The sequence below is a fragment of the Rhinolophus hipposideros genome (genome assembly GCF_964194185.1).
Source record: "Rhinolophus hipposideros genome assembly, chromosome: 19".
NCBI classification, from domain to species: domain Eukaryota; kingdom Metazoa; phylum Chordata; class Mammalia; order Chiroptera; family Rhinolophidae; genus Rhinolophus; species Rhinolophus hipposideros.
Genome location: NC_138065.1, coordinates 1,521,554 through 1,542,902, shown reverse-complemented (window position 1 = coordinate 1,542,902; position 21,349 = coordinate 1,521,554). Strand labels below are relative to the sequence as shown.

Genomic DNA, 21,349 nt, shown 5'->3' with positions numbered 1-21,349 from the left:
GGCCACTGCAGCAGGGTCCGCCCAGGGCCGAGCCTGGGGTCCCGCAGCCAGGTCTGGGCCTCGCTGGGCGGCGGCCCCCGGGGCGCTCGGGACGCGGGCGGGGCGAGCCCCTCACTGCTGGGGTGACGGGCGCGCGCCCCACGGGAGACCACGGCCCATCCGAGCGGGCCAGAGCTGAGCCGAGGTCCGCTCCGGCCCAAAGCAGCCCCTGCCCCCACCGCGGGTCACTCCCGCTCCGGGACAAAGGACTCTCTGTGTCGCCGCTTTATCTCCGTCCCCTGCGATAGCTGGTCTTTCTCGAGGAGCCCAAATCCTTCTCAGGCCCGGGGCCTCTGCCGGCTGGGAGGATGACTCTTCCCACTTCTGGACGTCCACCTAAAATCTCGTCTCTAGAATTGATTTCATTCGCCCGAGGATCGTGGCCTGAATGAACTCTCCCAGGTGCTGTTCCAGCGACCCGGGTTCTGCCTGCACGGCCTTCCCGAGCCTTGGTTTCCTCAATAGCACCTATGGCTTCATCTCACAGAATTGTGCATAATGTAGAAAATGGCTTTGGAAAGCACCAAACACAGGGATTTTTTTATTTTTTAAATGACTGAGTCGTGGATTGTCAAGCGGACATGACTTTTCTCCCCCCGAGGGGGTTAAATGTCCTTCCAATACCGCCAATGTCCTTTCGCTCCCGCTCTTTTCCCCCACAACCGCGTGGTCTCAGTGGGAAGGCGAACTATCGTTCCCAGGATGCCTCACGAGGCCTCAAGGAACTACAATTCCCAGTCCCCTCCGCGGTGGAGCGGGGTTGAGTCAAAAACTACCAAGCCAGGCGGAGAAACTACAACTCCCAGGGCGTCCCGGAGCAGGTCAGCTGAACTACGGAAGGGGCCGGCGGAGGCCCGCAGGAGGCGACTCGGAGGTCTGGCTGCAAAAACCCCTGTTTGGGAGCTGCAGGCATGCTACGTCCCAAGGCTCTGACCCAGGTGCTGAGCCAAGCCAACACTGGAGGTGTCCAGAGCACCCTGTGAGTGCGGACCGAGCACCGAGCGACCAGCACTGGAGTCGGGCGGCGCGCGGCGCTCCGAGGGAGGGGTGGGGAAACATCTCGGGAGGGGAGGAGGCAGAGTGGGCAGCCGCCTTGGAGGGCCCCTCTCGAAGAGGGAAAGCGACGTGCTGGGTGCTCTGGGCACCTTCTAGGACGCACTCACCCTAGACCCTTGCTTTCTAGAAGCGCCAGTGGCGGGAGCTGGGATGGGAACCCAGGACTCTTACTCCCCATCCTGAGCACGTCGCTGCCCCTTCCGGTTCCTCGCCAGGCTGCTGAATAACGAGGGCTCTCTGCTGGCCTACTCTGGGTACGGGGACACTGACGCCCGGGTCACCGCCGCCATCGCCAGTAACATCTGGGCCGCCTACGACCGGAACGGGAACCAAGCGTTCAATGAAGACAATCTGAAATTCATCCTCATGGACTGCATGGTATGGAGAGGGAAGCCACTTCCTCTGTCCCCCACGGGGATCCCCGGGGCGACCTGGACCCGCTCCCGGATGGTTGGAGGGGCAGGAGCTCGGGAAGATTGCTAAGAGTTGGCCCGCAGCACCATTTATGATAGGCAAACCCTGTACATCACAGTGGTGAGGAAGGAGCCCTGGACCCCGGGTCTGCCTGGGGTTCTGGTCTCCGCCAGCCACTTACCGTCTGTGGAACCTCGAGTAAGTTCCTTAACCTCCCTGAGCTTCCTTATCTCCTCTCTGAGGTGGAGACAATAATCCCCAGTCCCCACCTCACAGGGCTGTTGCGAAGATCAACTAAAAGAGTGCACGTAAACTGTAGAGTGAGGTACACACAAAGTGCTGTCGTGCCAGGGTCACTGACTCACAGAACTGTGAGAGTCTCCAGACCCTTGTCTAATCCCTGGAGGAAGAAAAAAATAAGTAAATTAAAAAAATAGTATGTTAGTAAGTTTCTAAAAACGCTATGGAGAAAAGTAAAGCAAGGAAGTGAGATAAGGGTGGCACGCGCCAGGGACAATCTCACCGAAAAGGTGACATTTCATCACAGATTTGCAGGAAGTTGGCAAGCCATGTGGCTGTCTGGGGCATAAACATTTCTGATGGAGGGAACAGCAAGTGCAAAGGCCCTGAGGCAGAATGGTGCCTGGTCACAGATGGACAAGGTAGATGTGACTGGAGTGGCATGAGAATGGGGGGAGGCTAATAGATGAGGCCAGAGAGGCAGCACATGGTTCCTAGCACACACTGCATGCCTAGTGAAAGTTCGCTGAACTGAATCGAGAAGGCCGCAAGAAGGAAGGGTTTCCACTGTAACTCAGCTACTTACCACTTCCATGCCCCCAGCCCAGCCAAGGATGCATTCCAGTTCAACTCATTACTCCTGGGTTTTTCCTTCCTTTTTTCTTTTGATGCTAATCAACCTTCTTAATTAATCTCCTAACCCAGATGTCACGTGTGCAGTTTGAAACACATTGCCATTGGAAAAGAGAACTAGGAGTGGGGTTTCTGCTCTCAAGCCCCTTATAGTGTCTTTGAGGTGAACCCATAATAATAACATCGCCCATTAGAATAGCCCAGAATTCCTTCCCGTGTGCTAGTACCCTCAGCAACTGGGATGACGTAGGGGTTACAGAAAGAGCCGAGTTTCTGGGAGATTGAGTTTTCTGGGGTGACTTGGTTCGTGGCTGTACTGAGGCTGGAATCTGGGCACAGGACCCCATGTCCAGGGCTGTGGCCAAAGCCCCCAGCTGAAGCTCCCACCCTGCCCGGGGCGTGGAAGGAAGATACAGTCTGTCTCACGAAGAGCCCGTGGGGAAAGGGGGCTCAGGGTGCCAAGTAGAGCCTCCCATCCCATGATGTCACCCCCTCCAGGAGGGCCGTGTGGCCATCACGCGAGTGGCCAACCTACTGCTGTGTATGTATGCCAAGGAGACCGTCGGCTTCGGGATGCTCAAGGCCAAGGTATGCGGCCCCTGTGCTCCGTCAGTGTCCACTCCCGTCCCCACCGCCTTCCTGGGTCCTCATGTTACCCAGTCCCTGTCCACTGGGGCTGGGGGCTGGGTGCTTGGTATTGGGAGTCCATCTGGATTTGGGGTCCCTTTCGTGCCAGGCCACGTGTGGGACGATTTCTCCGCCCCCTCCCGCAGGCCCAAGCCTTGGTGCAGTACCTGGAAGAACCCCTTACCCAGGTAGCAGCATCGTAACGGGCACTGGTGGAAGCTGGGGTCAGACAAGAGAGATGACCGTTGGAGGGGCAGGGCCCCCTGGGGAATCCTTCTGGAATGTGGGGGGAGGGGAGGGACTTTGTTTTTTCCAAGAATAAATTCCAGTCCTGTCTTACGTCTTGGTTGCTTTCTTGGCTGGGAGGAGTCAGGGGATGGAAAGGAGCAGGACTGGCTTACAGGGTTCTTCGTGTCCTGCTCCCCCACCAGGATCTCCAGTGGAGTGGCCTCACCTTGCCCTCGCCACTCAGAATCTCACCCAGCTGGTTGGCAAAACCTTGGAAGTGAGCTCCAAGGAATGGGGCCAGTGGGCATCATATTGAACAAAGAGAATATAGAGCCAGGGAGTTCAGTGTCCGTAGTTCCCGACTTTGGCGGGGTTGCCTTTCCTACTCTTGGGGTTGGGAGGGGGCCACCCCTTTCCTCTCCAAGGCCTTCACATTCTGACACGCACCTCCAGGTCTCGAAGCCTTCTGCAGACAGCATTGCTTTCCGACTAGGCCTCAGGTCCTGGGCAGGGATCTGAAGAAACCAGAAGTCCTCCCAGGCCTTCGTCTCCTCACCCTGGCCCTACACTCGCACCCCTCACCCCACCTGGCTATTTGTCCAGATCTCCTCCTACCTGTGTCCTTAGAGCAGGTGTGGGCGGGAAGCTACCAGCCCCTTTCCCAGTGCTGTAGAAAGGGACCCATCGCAGGGAAGCCTATAGGTAGCAAGTTCCAGCTCCACCCAGGGTGAGAAACGCTGCCTCTCCCAGGCCCAGAGCTGTCTGGGCGGGGCAGGAGTTGCCGGGCCCAAGATGCAACTCCCAGAGCTCTGCGCACAGATAGGTGACTGCCACCCCATCAGCCCTTCCCCTGGGGCTCCCAGTAACCACCCATCAGAGGCTCTAAAGGAAAAGCAGGAGGCCAAGCCGGCTTCTGCTCCGAGGGACCTTGTCACTTACTGGCGGCTGGGGCCCCCTGGGCTGTAGGTGCTAGGAGCCTAGCGCCATGCACTCGGTCCTCAGCTGTCTCTCGGAAGGTCCCGTCTGCCCCAGCTTCCCCACTACCACCCCCTGGAGCCTGCTCACCTCATTGCGGGAGCCTAGACGGAGAGTAGACACCCAACCTGTCTAACCTGTCTGACGTCATCGTCTCCACCCACCTGGGCCCCAGGTCTCCAGTGCCCTGCTCTTCCTGTTCTCAGCTTCCGTCCTCTCAGCTTCCTTGCAGCACCCTACCTGCCAGAGGAGCGTCCCCAGGCCTTGCCTGGCCTGACATAGGTCCTCAGTCCCTCTGGCTGGCCAGAAGTTCCTTTACCCCCAATGAGAGGAGGGGTAGATCCAGGTCTCTTAAGAGCTGAAGGTTGAAGGCACTGAGCCAACGCGGAGACAGTCACCTGTGTCCCGAAGACACTGTACCCTCTTATGTGGAGCCGAGATGGGGAACGGGACCGAGGAAGATTATAACTTTGTCTTCAAGGGTGAGTTGAGGTTCGGAAAGAAAGAGGAGGCCTGAGAAACCCAGAAAGAGACCAACAGAGCCAGAGGCATAGCCTCCTATTTCGTTTGTTTTTAATCTCTAACCAGGAATCCACCCTCTTCCCCCCCCCACCCCACGCCCTGGGCTCATCATTTGGATAAGAAAGAAAGCTGCCGGGAGCTGGGAAGGTCTGGTGTCTGGGGCGGCCCGAATGCTCTACTGTTGTAAATAATGTGTTCCTCTGTCCCTAACAGTGCCAGTGAGGCTCCTCTGCCCCGTTCCTAATGCCACATCCCTAGGAATAGTCAGCCACTACAGCAGAAGGGGTGGAGGTCAGACTTCAGAGAGGACTTCCCTCAGGCAGACTTAAGAGGAAGAAAGTCATTTTTCTGGGCAGATATACAGAAAAGGAGACAAAGGAGGGTCCCGCTCTGTCTGTCATTGGGCTAGGTGAAGGTATAGGGAAGATGTAGTGATTTGGGAGCAGGGGCTAGCAGGATCCCGAGGGCTCCTGGGGCCGTTGCCTCCTCGTTCTGTCCCTTGGCACATAATGCCAGGCACTGGGTTCAGCGTGGCTGTCCCTGAAAGTGTACACGTGTCTTTCCTGCTCTTTATCTCAGCCCATATTTGTGTCCCGTCCCCCGTCCTGTCCCCCCCGCCCCCGTTGTTCGCCACCCCCACCTCCTCACCTCCTTCAGGGCAGGGTGGGCTGGCGGGGCTGTGGTTCCCTGTCCAGCCACCCCACCCCACTGCCTCTCCCATCCTCAGCCCCGCCCTCACTTGGGACTCAGGCAACTTGAGGTTGGGGAACCTGTACTCCCAGCATCTTTCCCAGGAAGGGAGACAGGGTAAAGGTTAACAATAGTCTGGGACGATCACATTGCTACCGTGTTTCCCCGAAAGTAAGACCTAGCAGGACAATCAGCTCTAATGTGTCTTTTGGAGCAAACGTTAATGCAAGACCGGGTCTTGTAATAATGTAATATAATTAATAAATATAATGTAATATAATGTATAATAATATAATCTAATAAATATTAATGTTTGCTCCAAAAGACGCAGTAGAGGTGATTGTCCAGCTAGGTCTTATTTTCGGGGAAACAGTAGTAATGACTGTTTATTGAACCCTTACTATGTGCTAGCCACTGGCTCATCAATCACCACAACAGCCCCCAAAGTTCTCTTTCATTTTGAAAGCATAATGGTCAGGAGGCAGACTGCCTTCCGATTTCAGCCCTGCCACTTAATACCGACTGCAGGTTGGGGGTCTCCAGAAGTTTGGCATGCAAGCTGCTTATTATGGATCTACACCAGTGAAAGGAAGGGGGAGGGGACGGGATTGGGCAGAGAGGGAAGTGAAAACACAAGACAGGGTCACCAAGCCTTGGCCAAGGGGCCGGGAGCCCCGGAATACCTTTGCCTTGCCGGGGCCCTGGATGCAGGCTGCCCAGGGGGCGTGACCTCAGGCGAGGCAGCTGTCTGCACAGGCAGGAGGAGGCAGACGCTGGAGGAGCGGGCAGCTGGAGGCTGCCTGCTGACTGCACTCCCTGGGCGGGGGCAAGTCCTTCCTGGAGGACACATCTGGGCAGCACACCTGTGTTTTTACCGCAGTAGCTACGTTATCTTGCTCGAGTCATTTAAACACCCCCCCCAGCGCCTCCTTCCTTCGTCTGTAAAAATGCAATGGTGGAACTAATGGTACTTGCCTGTGGCACTGTTGTGAGGATGAAGTGACTTCATATGTGGAAAGCCTCTGAGATAAACGTTAACAATTAGATCTCCATTTCACAGATGCAGATGAGAGACAGGGTATGTAGCTTACAAAAGGTCACAGGGCATAACAAGCCCTGGTCTGTCTGACACCAGAGGCCTGAGCCTCTGGAGCCCGAGGTTAAGGCAAGGCGTCTACCCACCGGCTGGGTGAGGGGATGAGCTTCCTGGCAGGGGAGAGGCAGGAACACACACGCACGTGCGCGCACACACACCACCACCCCCATACTGTTCCCAGCTCTTTCCTGCCTTACACAAATAAATGCCTTAAGTTGGAGGCGGGTGCCTTTCTAGGTTTTATAAACAAGGAAACAAACCCAGAAAAGGTGAGCCACTTGCTCAAGGTCACATAGCTAGTCAGAGGCCGAGTGGGAACCAGTCCCTGGGCACCAGCCTGCCTTTCCAGAACCACCCCGGGTGACTTCCTCTAGTCGTGCTGCTCAGCTCAGTGCCGGGCAGTGTGTGGGGCATGCTTACCTCAGCCCCCACTCGACCCCAGCGGCTCCCTGCCCCTGAAAACCTGAGGGTAACCGCACTGACCCACCAACCACAGTCATGGCAGTAAGGGCTCGGCACACACCACACCCTGGCAGTGTCTCATTTACTTCTTGCAACAACCCCCAAGACAGGGACTAGTGTTATTCCCACTTTTCGGATGAGAAAGGTCAGAGAGGTTCAATAAGTTGCTGAGGGACACACACAGGTGGTGTAACATCCAGCCCCAGGGGCTTCACCTTGCAAGACTGACCCTGCTAGGGGACAATTGGATCATAGCTTCTTATACATTCACCTCCGGACGTGCCATGTGCCAAACTTTCTTCTCACCCACATTCCTCACACTTCTGCTCCTGTGCAAACACCCCCCCCCCCCAAGCCTCTCACTTGCCTCCCAGCTCATGGACAGAGAAACAAGCACAACAACGTGTCCCCTAGCCGGGAACGTGTACCCTCCCCCAGGGCTGCCATCCCTGTGCTAACCTCCCCACACAACACCCACGAGCAGCCCACAGACATCACTCAGCCCGGAACCCCAGGCTGACTGCAGCCTTGTCTCAGTGGACGGGCCTGGGAACTTGAAAGCACCAGACACTTAGCCTCGTCCAGCTCCCAGCCCTTCTGCCTCGATGGACACAGCAAGCCCAGCGGTCAGGAGCCCCAGCTCTCTCCTCGGTCTTCTGAACTCAGCTCCCCTTTGCTGGCGGGCAGACCCCGGGGCTCAGGCAGGCTTGGGCCCTCCACCCAGCTCAGCCCTTCTCTCTCCATTCCTTCAGTGGTGCTGATCGGAGAGTCTGGCGTGGGCAAGACCAACCTGCTGTCCCGCTTCACGCGCAATGAGTTCAGCCACGACAGCCGCACCACCATCGGGGTGGAGTTCTCCACGCGCACTGTCATGTTGGGTACCGCCGCCATCAAGGCTCAGATTTGGGACACGGCTGGCCTGGAGCGGTACCGAGCCATCACCTCTGCGTGAGCCCCGGGCTGGGGGTGCTGGGGAGTCAGGGGACACCTCGGGAGGACAGGTGGGGCACAGGAAGCAGGGCACACAGCATGTGCTCCCTGCAGGGAGCGCAGGTCGCCACAGCCCTGGCTGAGGACACCAGTTCTGTGAGCCACACCGAGTCTGAGGCCAGATCTAGCGATCCTGACCACTGGGACCCAAAACAAGAGTCATTGCCACCACAACCTCTGCTGTGTGCCCAGAAAGGCGCAGGCACCTCACATTGGGTATTTTATGCCATCCTCTGGGTACCATGGCCATAGGGGCCGCCATCACGAGGCCTAAGCCCATGAATCCAGGTGGGGCTGGGATGGGGCAGGTCCAGGGGCTGAGAGCACTCTCACAAAGCACTGCAACCCTCACGGTCTAACCACCAAGGTGCAGGGCTGGACCCCTCTGCTGCGTTTTACAAAGGCTCAGAGGACACACCGAAAGTGTGTCCTGGCAGACGCCATAAGGACAGTGTCTCCCAGCCAGTATCAGGTCACATGTGAGAAGGGGGGTCTGTGTGTGTGTGGTGGGGGCAGCGCCTGTCGAGGGCTCTTAAGGGGTCGCTCACCTGAGCTCTACGAGCCTCAGTGGACTGAGTCTTCAGGAAAACGGGAGCAGTTAGATGTCACCATCAGAAGAAGCTCCCGCTGGCTCGAGGACCCGGGCTAGGTGCTTGTGAGGACATGTCCAGTCAGGGCTACTGCTCGGGGCAGCGTTTAGCTGGCCTTAGAAGGATGGCCACAGCAGCAGACGGGCCTGTGGGTCGGGCAGCCACGTGAGGCAGATCTTGGAGGTGGAGCATACAGGAGCCCAGGTTCGTGCTGGTGGATGGCAGGGGCTAAGATCAGAGCCAAGGACCTGAGGAGGCAGAGGGGCCGTGAAGGACGGAGGGAGCCAGTGGTTGTAGGGCAGGGAGGGGAGTCTTCAGAGGCTCCAAGACCCGTGTTCTGAAGGCTCCTGGTGGCAGACATGGGGTGGGGGTGGGGCCTCCAGCTGCCCTGTCCCGTGTTGGGTCCCTGGACCTCAGTTTTCTATTTCCCAGTCTCTGGTGCTTATCTGTGGCTTTGCCTTGAGGGCTGTGCTCGGGCGGCCTAACCACCTGCCCTGGCGTCTGTCTACCCCTATACCCCACACAGGTATTACCGTGGTGCTGTGGGGGCCCTCCTAGTGTTTGACCTAACCAAGCATCAGACCTACACCGTGCTGGAGCGCTGGCTGAAGGAGCTCTACGACCATGCGGAGGCCACCATCGTCGTCATGCTTGTGGGCAACAAGAGCGACCTCAGCCAGGCTCGGGAGGTGCCCACCGACGAGGCCCGCATGTTTGCCGGTGAGAGCCTGCCTGCCCCAGGCTGACCCCTCCCCCCGCCCGCCCAGCAGTGCCAGCCCCTGCTCCAGCCCCCAGGCCGCCTGCACTTCCTCCATCTCCTGTTCCACAGGGTTTCCCAGGCTTCCCCTGGTGACCCTGTGTCCCTCGTGCTGTCTCACCGCTTGCCCGGAGGTTGGTGTGATGGGCACTTATTTGTTTTAAGACAGTGCTCAGAGAGCTCAACTGTAGCATTAGCCATCTCCCATCACATTTCCCCCTGGAGTCCTCTGAGGTTTAGAGGCAGCAAGATACAGTGGTTACGGGCACAGGCTGGGAGGCCCACGGCCCTGCCTGACGACGCTGGGCCAGTTACTAGACATAGGACCCCGAGCAAGGTCTTTGTCATCCTCTGTTTCTGGGCTGCGGTTTCCTCCTCTCGAAAATGGGATAGTGTACAAACCTACCTCACAGGGGGTTTTATGAATTAAAGGAGCTTCACATGCCAAGGTTTAGCACACAGTAAACAGCAAGTGTCATTACCTTTGCTTTTGCCCCCACAATTACTGGTGTGTTTCCTTTCCTGACAGAAAACAATGGACTGTTGTTCCTGGAGACCTCAGCCCTGGACTCCACCAATGTGGAGCTGGCCTTCGAGACGGTCCTCAAAGGTCAGAGCCCCTGCCTCTATTGGGCACCCCATCGTACCCCTGAGGCTTCCATGGGCAGTGGAGGAATGCAGATGCCCAGCCTCGCCGCCCCCACTGCCTCCTCAGCCCCTCTGTGGACCCCCAGCTTCCGCAGAGCCTCCCTAGCACCTCCCCCCCAGCCTGGAGCTTAGGGAAGGAACCAGAAGGCCATATTTCCTGGGGAGCTGTCTTAGGCCCTCCCCACCAAGGCAAGTAAGCGACACAAACTCCACTGCCTTTGGGCAAAGCCTCCTCCAGGTGTGGCCACCCCGTACTCAGAACGTGGCGTGTGGTGTACGTATAGGACGGGGAGCACGGGCTCCACACCTTCTGACCTGACCCTTGCCCTCTGCGCCCTCAGAGATTTTTGCAAAGGTGTCCAAGCAGAGGCAGAACAGCATGCGGCCCAACTCCATCACCCTGGGCAGTGCCCAGGCTGGGCAGGAGCTCGGCCTTGGCGAGAAGAGGTCCTGTTGCATCAACCTCTGACCTTCACCCCGGCCCCCAACCCCACTCCAGCTGCAGGACCTTCGCTGCCCTGTGGTTCCAGATGCCAGCCTGGCCAGTTCCCTGTTCACAGCCCTGCAGAGTTCTAAGCTCTTCACACCCCCATCTCTCTATTATCTGCCCTCCAACACAGACTACGGCCCTAAAATAAACTGTTTTGTACCAACGCCTGGCTGTGCTGCCTCCCTCAACCCTAACCCCTCCCTCCCGCTTCTCCCTCCCTCCATCTTCCCCACCATCCCCACTGCCCCCCCAGGGCCAGCTGCCTCTGGAGGCCTGTGGTCTGGGGACAGTGCCAAGGGGGTGGGAGGTGCTCACCCTTCCCTCTGCCAACCCTCAGGGCAGGTGGGGGAGGGAGGACAGCATGGCAGAGAGGGGGTATCTGGAAGGCGAGACAAAGGAAACCATCGGCGGGCACCATCTGGTACCCAGGGCCCTGGTGCCAAGAACTGAGGTCACGCCAATGCCAGGGGTGAGGGGAGGAGGCAGGGGAGACGTAAGAGAGAAGGGGTGTCAGAGCCAGCCCAGTTTGTGTGTGGGGGCAAGAAGGGGGTTAAGCCTGGGAGGTGGGCGATCCAAGGCCTCCATCCAGTTTTCTGCCAGACCCAGAAAAGAGGCGGTGTGACAAGTAGACAGGACTGAATCTGGTGGTAGTGAGTGGGGAGGGTCTGTCTGTCTCGGGCCCCTTCTCCATTAAGCCCAGGAGCTGGCTGTGCGGGTAGGGTCTCGGGCACCCTGCCTTGCCTTCCCGTTTTGCAGGGGTGGGTGGAAGGGGGTCTGACTGCACCCCCAAGAAATAGAAAGGGTAAGTGGGGAGCTGTGGAGAGCAGACAAGGCCCTCCATGGCCTCCAGAGTGAGCAGAGAACCCCCAGCTACAATGCCCACATGCAGAGAGAAACGCCAGAGCCTTAAGTAATAATACTTTTAATAAAATTAAGTTCTTAATAGCACATTTAATACATTAACCCTCCCCCTTCTTGGTTTCTCTGCATTTTGTGCAACTCACTTTGACTCGGTTATTCATGGGTCCGTTGTTTCCCGCCTTCATTTTGCTTTTGAATTATTTTTCCTTGGTGGATTTGTATGTGTCCTCACTAGATGCCTCAGAATAAGTCTGACCACAATCCTACTCTACTTTCTACAGTGGAGAGACCATCCCCCCTGCCCCAGGGCTGTCTCCACCCACCCACCCTACCCCACCCGCACCCTCGAGTGGTGAAGGGGAGGCCCTCCCCACCCCAGACGCTACCTTCCCAAACTAGCGGGGTTTCTAGGACAAAAAGAGCAGGGGATAACCTGTCCGAGATGGGCGAGAAGAGTACATTGGGGAGAGGGGGATGTTTGGGGTCTAGGGCCAGGAGGGGCCTGACAGTCATTGGTGTATTGGGGTAGGCTCTTCCTGCTGAAAGGACAGCCGCCCCCTGCCCCCCTTGGATAGCCTCGAAGGCGGGGCCTGACGGGATTGCAAGCTGGGGTTGGTAGAAGGCAAGTGCTTACAAAATTTGTTGATTTCTCACATGCAAAAGCCAAGCTCCCCAATTTTCAATGGAGTGGGTGGTCTTCCCTCGAACCAGGGCTCGGTAGATGACCCCTCCCTGAACACTGACAGATGGAGGCGGAGGTCACCCAAAGTCTGTGCTGCCCCCACCCCTGCCTCTGCACCCCTTGGGGCCCCTTTTCCCAGGCCTTCAAGGACAGCGTCTCCACTGCACCCCCGTGGAAGTCCTTCTTGGAATCTAACTCCTATGGGACAGTATAGCTTTTAAAGGGGAATAATAGAGATTCTTACTCCCACTGCTGCCAAATACCGAGTGGAATACTGGTGGGAACAGGGATGGGGGACGGACTCCCCCAGTGCCCTCCAAACTCTGAGGTGAGAAGTGTGTGCTTCCGGCCCGTGGCATGACCTGCCAGGCTCTCGAATTCATCCGTAGTGAAGTGGATTGAGGTTACACTTCAAGAAGGACTTCCTGTTAGGCCCGGGAGGTGGCTCAGGCGCATTGGAGCTGGCCAGTCTCCATCATCCCAGAGAGCCCCAAGACTGGACATGTCACTTTGGAGTAAGGGCTGCCCAGCAGAAACAGGATAACCAGGATGGCCCGCCCCCAGCTACTGGGGTGCGGGCGACGTGCTCTGCCCCTATGCTGCCGCCATCTGGTTGAGATGAGCAACGTCCATCCTTTCAAAGACCCTGGGAACTGAGCCCCTCCTGTTTGTCCCACAAGTTAAAAACCCAAGGATTCTCAGAACCAACCCCAGCAGACCGGAAGCGCCCACCCTGATAGCTGAAGATGGGGTGACTCAGGGTGGGTCAGACACTTCCCTCCTCTATTTTCCTTTCCTTACTTTTATACATTCTACTGGACCCAGGGGCCCGCAACGCTACTAAACTTTAAGCTATCTGAATATCATCTACTAAGTAACTAGTAATTCTTTCTCTTTTTCTCTAGGATTATATGAAATAAATTTGAATTATTATTATTATTATTAATAATTATTATTTTGTAGTATTCTTTTCTTTTAAACCCCTCGGTTTCTTTCTTTTTCTTCTCTCTCATTTTTGGTTAAAAACAAAAACAAAAACAATTTCTCTGAAATCTCACACCTCTGAGGGTCCCGTAGACCTGCTAGGCCTGTTCTGGACTTGCCCTCCTCACTTGCCCCTGGGACAGGGCAGGGGAAGGGGGGGCACCCCAGGATCCTGTCCTCAGTCCTCCAGCTTCTTCCTTTCTTGTTAATCCCTTTCTTTGTTTGGCTCTGCCGGCTCCCCCGAGGGGGAGGGGGAGAGGGGAGGGGAGCCTGCGGAGTGAAATCCAATCCACTTACAGGGCCCCAGAGGGACCAGGCTCCCCTCGCCGGTCTCCACCATCCATCCTAGGATGCTCCCCCCCGGAAAAGCAAATGACATTCCTCCCCAAAAAAAAGTGGGGGGCAAAAGGAACGTAAACCCGAACATATATTAAAAACACTTCTTTTTTTTTTTTTAAGATTTAACTCTGAATACAAATGTATTTTTTTCTCTCCCTACATATATTCTAAACCTTCTAAAGTTTTTTTATTTTTTTTTAAGGATCACTTTATCATAAAATAAAATATCCTTTTCATATAATAAATTACCTAATAAAAAGTCTTTTTTTTCATATTAGCCCAGGTTCTTTGCTACATTTATACGGTAATAAACGCCTTTATTAAAATAGAATATTAAATTATAAAGAACTGCTTTTTTTTTTTTTTTTTGCTAGTTTTGTTTTCTCTCCTTTGTGTTGGTCACCTGTCTGGCTCCCTCTCACGCTCTCTTTCTCTCCTCTATTTTGTCTCTCACTATGTATGTTTTTTGTTGTTTCTAGGTTTGGCTCAATGAGTAAGGGTGGGATTAAGTTTTCCGAGCCCCCTAGTGTAACAGTCTTCTGCCTTTGTGGGTAAGGAGTGGAGAGGGGGAGGGGGATCAACAGACATCCCATCCCCGCCCCCCCCTCCCCGAACGACCAAGGGTGCCCATTTGGTTTGGTTTCTATTGTACAGACATCTCAGGATGGCTCACATTGGCGGGAAGGAGGGAAGTTGTCACAGGCCAGTTCTGGCTGTGACCTCCTTCCTCTCCCCTCCCTGGCTGGTGGTCTGGAGGGGAAGGCTGAGGAGAGGTAAGTGAATTCACAACAGGATGAAGGAGAGGAAATCCCCTCTGTACCCCCATCCCTGCACCCCCTCTCCATCCAGGAAGAATGGGACTCCAGAGCTTAAGTGCTCAGAGATCACTTACAATAGTCCCACCCACTATATACAAGAATCTCCTGGGACCCCCAGGGACTCTCATCCCCCATCCTCTCCTGGCCCGGCCAGCGGAACCAGGAGGGTGGGAGGCTGGTGGCAGACCCAAGTGAGCAGTAGGGAAGCAGCAAAGGGGATGTGAGGCCTGTAACACAAGGTTCTCCGAATGGGTCCTGCACTGACCCCTCTGCAGACCTGACTTCTGTCCTCAGTCACAGTGGGTAGGGCAGAGACTCCATAATTTGCTCACTGATAAAGGTCAGGTCCAGGAAGTGGGGTGCTGCAGGGGAGAAGAGCCCTGCCCTCCAGCAGCCTCTCTCCTGCCTCAGGCCCTTCCTGCTCCTTGAAACAGCAGACCCACTACCCTGCTCTGCCCCTCCCACCGCCAGGGAATCCAGCCCAAGAACTGCTCCCTAAATGTAATGCCCAAAGATGATCAAGGTGGAGGGTTGGCCCTTTATGTACCCCAGTACTAGCCCCTCCTCAAATTTTCACTGAGCATGGGGATACATTCCATCAAGAATTCGAGGTGTTTCTTTGGAGGAGTTGGGGAGAGGGTGTCCAGATGACAGAAAATTAGGAGGACCACCAAAATGTCCCTCCCCTACTTCTCCCCAAGGGGATGGTATCCCCAAAGCTGGGCTGGAAGGGGCAGGAGGTAGGAGGGAAAGGAAGAAAGAGAAAGAGCAAGACAGGGTGGGAGTGACAGCCGCCAAGGGGAAGTAAAGGGAAGAGCTCCAGAAAGAGCAAAAGAGAAAGGAAGAACCCGAACGGAGGAAAGATGGGGAGAGTGGAGGGAAAAGCTGAAGGGGCAGGAGGAGGCCCCTCCAGATTCCTCTAGCCCAGCTTTGTGGGGACAGACAAGTCTGAGCCCTTTATTGATTGGCATGCTTCCCCCACCCCCCACAATCTCTGTAGGCTTCTGAAAGAGCCCCAACCCCCTCCCCCTGTTGGAAACCCAGGAAGAATTCCCAAACAGGATATGGCAGCGGAGGGTCGAGGGTCACATTAGGAGGTCTGAGGTCAGGACCAGAGGGCTTGGGGATTAGAAAGAGCACCTCTAGATACACATGGTAATTCTCCCTCTCCCTCCCCTCCCCAGAGGGAGGGGTAGTGTGACACACACGGGGAGGTGGACAGAGGGAGTCAGGATGCCTTAGCTGCCACCTCTGGCAAAACCAAAGTTTTTTAGCTGCTTCCAGATTGAAGGGTGTGTTGAGGTATCAGAGTTGTAACTCTAGTAAATTTTCGGTCTGGCCCCCTCCCAACCTTTCCAGGACAGGCAGGGTGACCAGAGGCTCTGAAAGTGGCCCACCCTCCAGCCACCATCGCCTCCCTTTCCCCCTCCCCAGCGGCGAGTATCTCTAAGCACCTTGCCCTTCGAATAACTGATTTCCAAAAGGCCCTCGTGGAAAACAGTTGGGGGGCGGGCCCCTGGGGAGTGGCCGCGGGAGGCACGGGGCGGGGGGCTTAGGAGAATATTCGGATGGCTTGTGTGGCTGTGATGTGGCAGACAGGACACTCCGGGTCCGTCCTCTCGCAGATGCGGACTGCACACTCCATGCAGAACAGGTTGTGTCCGCAGGGCACGAGGGCGGCAGTCACCTCGCTCTCGAAGCACACCATGCAATCCCGCCCGCCGCCGGGGCTCCGCAGGCCGCCCCCACCCAGTTTGGAGAAGCCCTGGAGCGGCTCTCCCGGCGGGCGTCTCGGGAGTCCCGCCAGCTCGGAGGAGGTAGCGGGAGAGCGGTGCGCTCCGGGGGGCCCAGCGCGCGCCTTGGCGGATGCGGAAGAGGAGGAGGAGGCGGAGGAGAAGAGCACCGAGGTGGGCGTGGCGTTCTCCTGGCCCGCCCACAGCGGGGGGCTGGTCTCGGCCACCCCGTAGTACACGTCCTGCTTGCCCACGCCGTAGCCAGGAAACAGGTACCCTCCGTAGCCGAAGTCCCCGCCCTGCTCGCCCAGGCGCGGGGCCTCAAAACCAGAGTCCACTGCGCACTCGCCGATGCAGCCCAGGCTGTTCTGGCGGAAGGTGGAGAGCGGCTTGCAGCCGGGCGGGTGCACCCGCCAGGCCTCGGAATAGCGGCTGTCCAGCGCGGCGTCGGGGCTCCCCGCCAGAAAGTCGTTCTCATTGTTGTACTCGAGGATCTTGCCGGTGCGCACCGCGATGTGTGTCTCGATCTCCTCGCGCGCGCGCTCCACGTTGCCCGGGGCGCCCGTGATCTCGAACACCGGGTCGCGGTCGCGGCTTGGCGTGATAATGTACGTGTTGGTCTGCTGCTGGATTCGCTTAATGGTTGCCCCCTTGGGGCCCACCACCAGCCCCACCACGCGGTAGGGCACCCGCACGCGGATGGTCACCTGGCCCGGCAGGGCAGGCGCCACGCCAAAGGCGGCGCCCGACTTGTTGCGCGATGCACGTATCATAGAGAAGTGTTCAGCTGCTGAGATGATTTCCCGTCGGGCTGTGGCGACGTCCTCCCGCCGCCCGGTCACCATGAACACTGGCTCCTCGCCCCGCACCGGAGTCTTGATGTAGGTGTTGGTCTTGGCCCTCAGGGCCTTAATCTTGCAACCTGGGGTAGGTAGGGAAGGGGGTTGAGAAAGGAGCTCTCGGAGCAGGAAGGTTTGTGCTCCCACCCCCACCCCTCCAACCTCTCCATTTACCCTTTGAACCTCCCCCCCACTTGAACAATCCATGCATCGTATCTCAGATGTACCCAACGCCTATCAACTACAGATTTCCAGATGTACCAGCTTTCCCTCGAATTCCACTGAGGACCCTCCAAATTGATTCACTCCTTGAAACCCAGAAATAATCACGGAACCTCCCAGGCAAGCTGCGAACCTCAAATCTATGCACTACGGTGTTTCCCCGAAAATAAGACCCAGCCAGACAATCAGCTCTAATGCGTCTTTGGGAGCAAAAATTAATATAAGACCGCCGGTCTTATTTTACTATAAGACCCAGTTTTATGTAATATAATATAATATAACACTGGGTCTTATATTAATTTTTTTGCTCCAAAAGACGCATTAGAGCTGATTGTCCGGCTAAGTTTTATTTTCGGGGAAACAGGGTAATTCCTTTCCAACCACGTGCAGTTCCCTATATTTCTTTACTGATTCCTGGTTACTCACAAGCTTCCAAACCATTTAATCCCCCCCATCTGTCACTGACTCTGATCTTTCCACAGAACCCCAGTGCACTCAGTAACCCCGCAATCTATACTCCTCACTTGACCTCCATTCATTAAAAGTGTCCTCCAACTTAATCAGGGATAACTGACCCCCACCTGCTCTAGGACACCAACACCCCCCCACCCCTTCCTCCCACTAGTGTTTCTCAAATTCAGCAACTTTGCAGCAAGTAGTGGTGTAGGGGAGGCTGGGAAGGGCCTGTGAATCAGTTTCAAGAGGGAAAAGAGTACGAAGATAAAGATAATGACTCGTGAGGGAGAGCACCAGGCCCCAGGGATACTACTGCCACCCTGTCCCCTGGGAGCAGGAGAGCTGAGAGGGGCTGGCGGCTGATAAGGTGAGGTAGAAGGTATTCTGGACCCATATTCCTGCTTTGAAGTAGGAGTGGGTTAAAGCTGGGAGACTGGGGAGAGAGGCAGGAAGAGAAAGAAAAAAGCCCAGACAAAGAGACAAAGAGGGAGAAGGGGAAAGAGAAGAGTGAGGGAGGCTGTGCGGGCCACACCATCTCCCAAGGTTGTAGACCTCGATGGCTGACTGGACAAGCCTCTCTCCTCTCCCACGTCCCCTTTCCCTGCCCCGAGCTTCGCACTGAGCGCCTCTCAGGCTTTCTCGCAGCACACATGCCACGTGTGTGTTTGCACACACAGGGGCCTGAGCGTCATGCTGCACTGTGTACCTTTCTCTAAACAATACTGGTAGGGCACTTGCACGCACCCCTGTCACACTCACACGGGGACTGCTTCCTCCACCCCGGACTCCTCCACCCCTCCCCGCCCCAGCACAAACAGCACAGGCCCATACCGGCCCCCACAACTTTCACCCCCTTCTCATGCAGGGTTCGTACCCCTCTCCAGGTACAGACTCACCATCCCCTTTCTCACTCCCCGCCACACTACCCACCTATCCCCCCCAAAACGAAGGCCACTAGTCCTCGGTGTTTGCCTCTGCCCCAACCCTCCAGCCACAGGCCTGAAGGGAGCTCATTTTCTTTCTCTTCTTCCTCCACTCCAGATGGCTTCTCCAACCCTAGCACACTGGCCCGTGTGACAACAGAGTGGGTTGGGGGCAGCTCCTCCTCCCCTTCAGGAGACCTCAGGAAGGAGAATTTGCTCCTCCCTTTTTGTCTTCAAACCTCTTGGCAGTTGAGAAGTCCTACCTGTTGTCGAGCTCACATCCTTGCTGCTTTAATGCCAGTGATTGTTCTATTTGTGAGGCGTGGAGTATAGAGGACCAGTGACGTCCCCTCTCCTACAACTTCTACTCCCATGGCGTCTGATAGGCACCTGGGTTCTGGCTTGAAGTTTTGGGAGAGCTGAGAGCCAGGTGCTTTTGGGGGTTGGGGTTGGAGTGAGGAGCACAGGCCAGGGCCTAAGAGTAAGGAGGAGAGCTGGCAGCCTGGAGGTGCAGAGTTGGTGGGGGACCTCACCCTGGCTTTCGAAAGACCGAAGAAGCATCTCTTGAAGGGAAGACCCACTAGGCTTCACCTTCCTAGAGGTCAAATAGAGGAGCACTCACACTGCAGGAGAAGGGAGTTTACACAACAGGGAGGACTTGAATATACTTAAGGAATGAGGGGGAAGCTTATCCTCTCGGAACAGGAGAAGCCCCCCCACTTTTCTGAGAGGCAGGCCCATCTGATGCGGAGGCACAAGAGGAAAGAATGACTCCATGAAATTCCGGGGCCTCCCAAGACCACCCCCACACCCAAGAAAAGACATCAGTGTCCCCACCCAACTCCAGGGCTCTGGGTCCCCAGTTTCTGGCAACAAGAGGAAATCCAACTTTTTAAATCAGGAATCTCAAGAGACGGAGTGCCCTGGGGGGAAGAGGGATGTGCAGGCCAGTGGATCTCTCTGCCCCTCCTCCATTCTGGGTCTCCCTGCAAAATCCCCCCCAGCGCCCAGCACTCCAGGGGTATGAGGTGGGATGAGGGTTAGGGCCCCCTGGCTCTCCTCCCCTCTTCCCCTGCCAGCAGCCGGCCTCCTCCCTCACTCCCGGCCGGAATGCAGCTCCTCTATTGTTCCCCACTGTGGGACAGCTCCTCCCCTGCTCCTCCCCCACCCCACCTCCCCAGCCCGGCCCCCTAGCAATTTCCAAATCCCGCCCCCCCACTCCCCTTTGGGAAACCGGGAGAGGGAAGGGTCCCCAAGATCCCGTCTGCTCAATCTGGACCCTCACCAACACTCCCACCCCCACCCGCCCAGGGATGCTGGAGCGAGGAGGGTGTGGTATCAGACAGACTACACTGGATTAATTCTACACCCCCACGAAAGGCACCCAGACAGGCCCTGCACCAAATGTCCAAGTGAAGGTTTCTCGCCCCCCAGCATGCTCCCTCGAGCCCTGTCCCACTCTCTCACGACCAGAGACCCCTCTTCAGGCCTCTGGCCCCTGGCCGTGGCCAGCCCAGAACAAAAGCCTGAGGGAGGAGGAGAGGTCCACACCAGGACGTGGCACTTCGCTGGAGGCACCCCTTCCAAAACCCCACAGACCGTCCAACTTTGGTATGTGGGTGACCACAGGATCCCCTCCTCCCAGGAGCCCCCTCCCCATCTCCTCCCAAGGCTGGGACCCTCCCATGAGCCACACCCCCTTCCATTCCTACACTCAGCCCAACAAAGAGACAGATACTCAGTCTGGCTCCCTGGGCCAGGTCTCCCCCCAAAGTCTGTAACTCCAGGCGGCTGGGGGTCCCAGGGGTACCCCCTCCCCAGCCCACTAGCAGATGCCAGAGTAGGGGCTCTGAGTAACTCTTTGCACATTCCTCCAGTTTTTCTAGCTTTGAGTGGACACCCCCTCAGGACAGCCTCCCTGGTTTGGGAGTCCGATCCCCTCCCTTTTCCCTCTCTCTAAGAGAGGATATTTCTTTGTCTAAGGGCAGGGCCCTGGGGGAGGAAGGATCTGGAGAACAGTCCCGACTGGGGGTAGCAGGGAACTTTGTGGCACTTGGAAATCAGGGTAGGGGGCGGGTCCCCCTTTGTGGGGAAGGGACAGAGCCAGAGGCGGACAAGGAGAGAGGAAATGAACTTTCCGCGCTAGGGATGGGGTGCCCCCAATCCAGTCCCTCTCCGCGATCCCGTCTCCCGCTTACCTTGCCTGCCCACGATCTCGGCCACGTGCTCGGAGGTGGGCACGGGTACACACTCCGTGGTGTTGCTGCTGCCCTTCAGGCGCAGCTCGGCCTCTTTGTAGAGCACGCAGAGCTTGGCGTCGCTGGCCCCTTTGGGGGCGGTGGGGGGCTGGGGCGTCTGCGCCGCGGGGGCCGCCGTCGGGGCGGCCGGGGGCGCCGCGGGCGGCGGCGGCGGGGCCGGCTGCGGGGGGGCGGCCGGCTGCGCAGGGGCGCCGCCCCCCCCACCTCCCCCGTCCTCACCCGCCGTGGGGGCGGGGGGCTCCCCCAAACCCAGGAGGCAGAGTTGATCGAGAGCCAGCTGAAGGGCGCGCTCGTCTTCCAGCAGCCCTCGGTCCTTAGCGCTTCCCCCGAAACACCCTAGTTCTCCAAAGCCCCCATTTCTTTCCATTATTCCAGATACCACTAGACTAGGCATGGCGAAACAAAAGCTGGGGGAGAGAGAGAGGGAGAGAGAGAGAGGTGGTGGAAGGGAAAAGAGGAGAGAGGAGGGGAGGGGAGAGAGGAGAGGAGGGGGTGTGTGGGGAGGGGGGAACAAAGAACTGGGGAGGGGGGAAGAAAGCGAGATAGAAAGATAGACCCTCCCCCTAAGCCCCCCTCCCCAAACACCCTGTAACCCGACTCCCCTCGCCCCAGCCCCCGGGGTGGGGGTGGGGGGAAAGAGAAGCAAAACCAAGAAAGCAGATCTCCTCTCCTCTCCGGGGGTGACGGGGGGCGGGGGGCTGCGGGATCTCTGCCCCCACCCCTCCCGCCTCGGACCCGGGAGTCTCTAGACCCCGCCGTCCAGACGCTCCCCTTAGG

At 57.1% G+C, this 21,349-nt stretch overlaps 3 protein-coding genes across 3 annotated transcripts; 2 read left to right on the top strand and 1 right to left on the bottom strand.

Annotated features, from left to right (window-relative positions):
• The first annotated feature begins 844 nt into the window (after window positions 1-844).
• Window positions 845-3,347, top strand: LAMTOR2 (late endosomal/lysosomal adaptor, MAPK and MTOR activator 2). Its single transcript, XM_081025428.1, has 4 exons — window positions 845-1,018; window positions 1,311-1,473; window positions 2,881-2,970; window positions 3,156-3,347. Exons 1-4 carry the CDS (start codon window positions 951-953, stop codon window positions 3,210-3,212), a joined length of 378 nt encoding a protein of 125 aa, XP_080881554.1. The 5' UTR covers window positions 845-950; the 3' UTR covers window positions 3,213-3,347.
• A 1,065-nt stretch (window positions 3,348-4,412) lies between these two features.
• RAB25 (RAB25, member RAS oncogene family) lies at window positions 4,413-10,618 on the top strand. The gene is made up of 5 exons (XM_081080339.1): window positions 4,413-4,694; window positions 7,735-7,930; window positions 9,089-9,282; window positions 9,849-9,929; window positions 10,309-10,618. Exons 1-5 carry the CDS (start codon window positions 4,652-4,654, stop codon window positions 10,434-10,436), a joined length of 642 nt encoding a protein of 213 aa, XP_080936465.1. The 5' UTR covers window positions 4,413-4,651; the 3' UTR covers window positions 10,437-10,618.
• Window positions 10,619-15,608: 4,990 nt separating this feature from the next.
• Window positions 15,609-20,966, bottom strand: MEX3A (mex-3 RNA binding family member A; the record flags this gene model as incomplete). The annotated part of the gene is made up of 2 exons (XM_081025991.1): window positions 15,609-16,796; window positions 20,513-20,966. 2 exons carry the CDS (start codon window positions 20,964-20,966, stop codon window positions 15,694-15,696), a joined length of 1,557 nt encoding a protein of 518 aa, XP_080882117.1. The 3' UTR covers window positions 15,609-15,693.
• Between the last annotated feature and the right edge of the window lie 383 nt (window positions 20,967-21,349).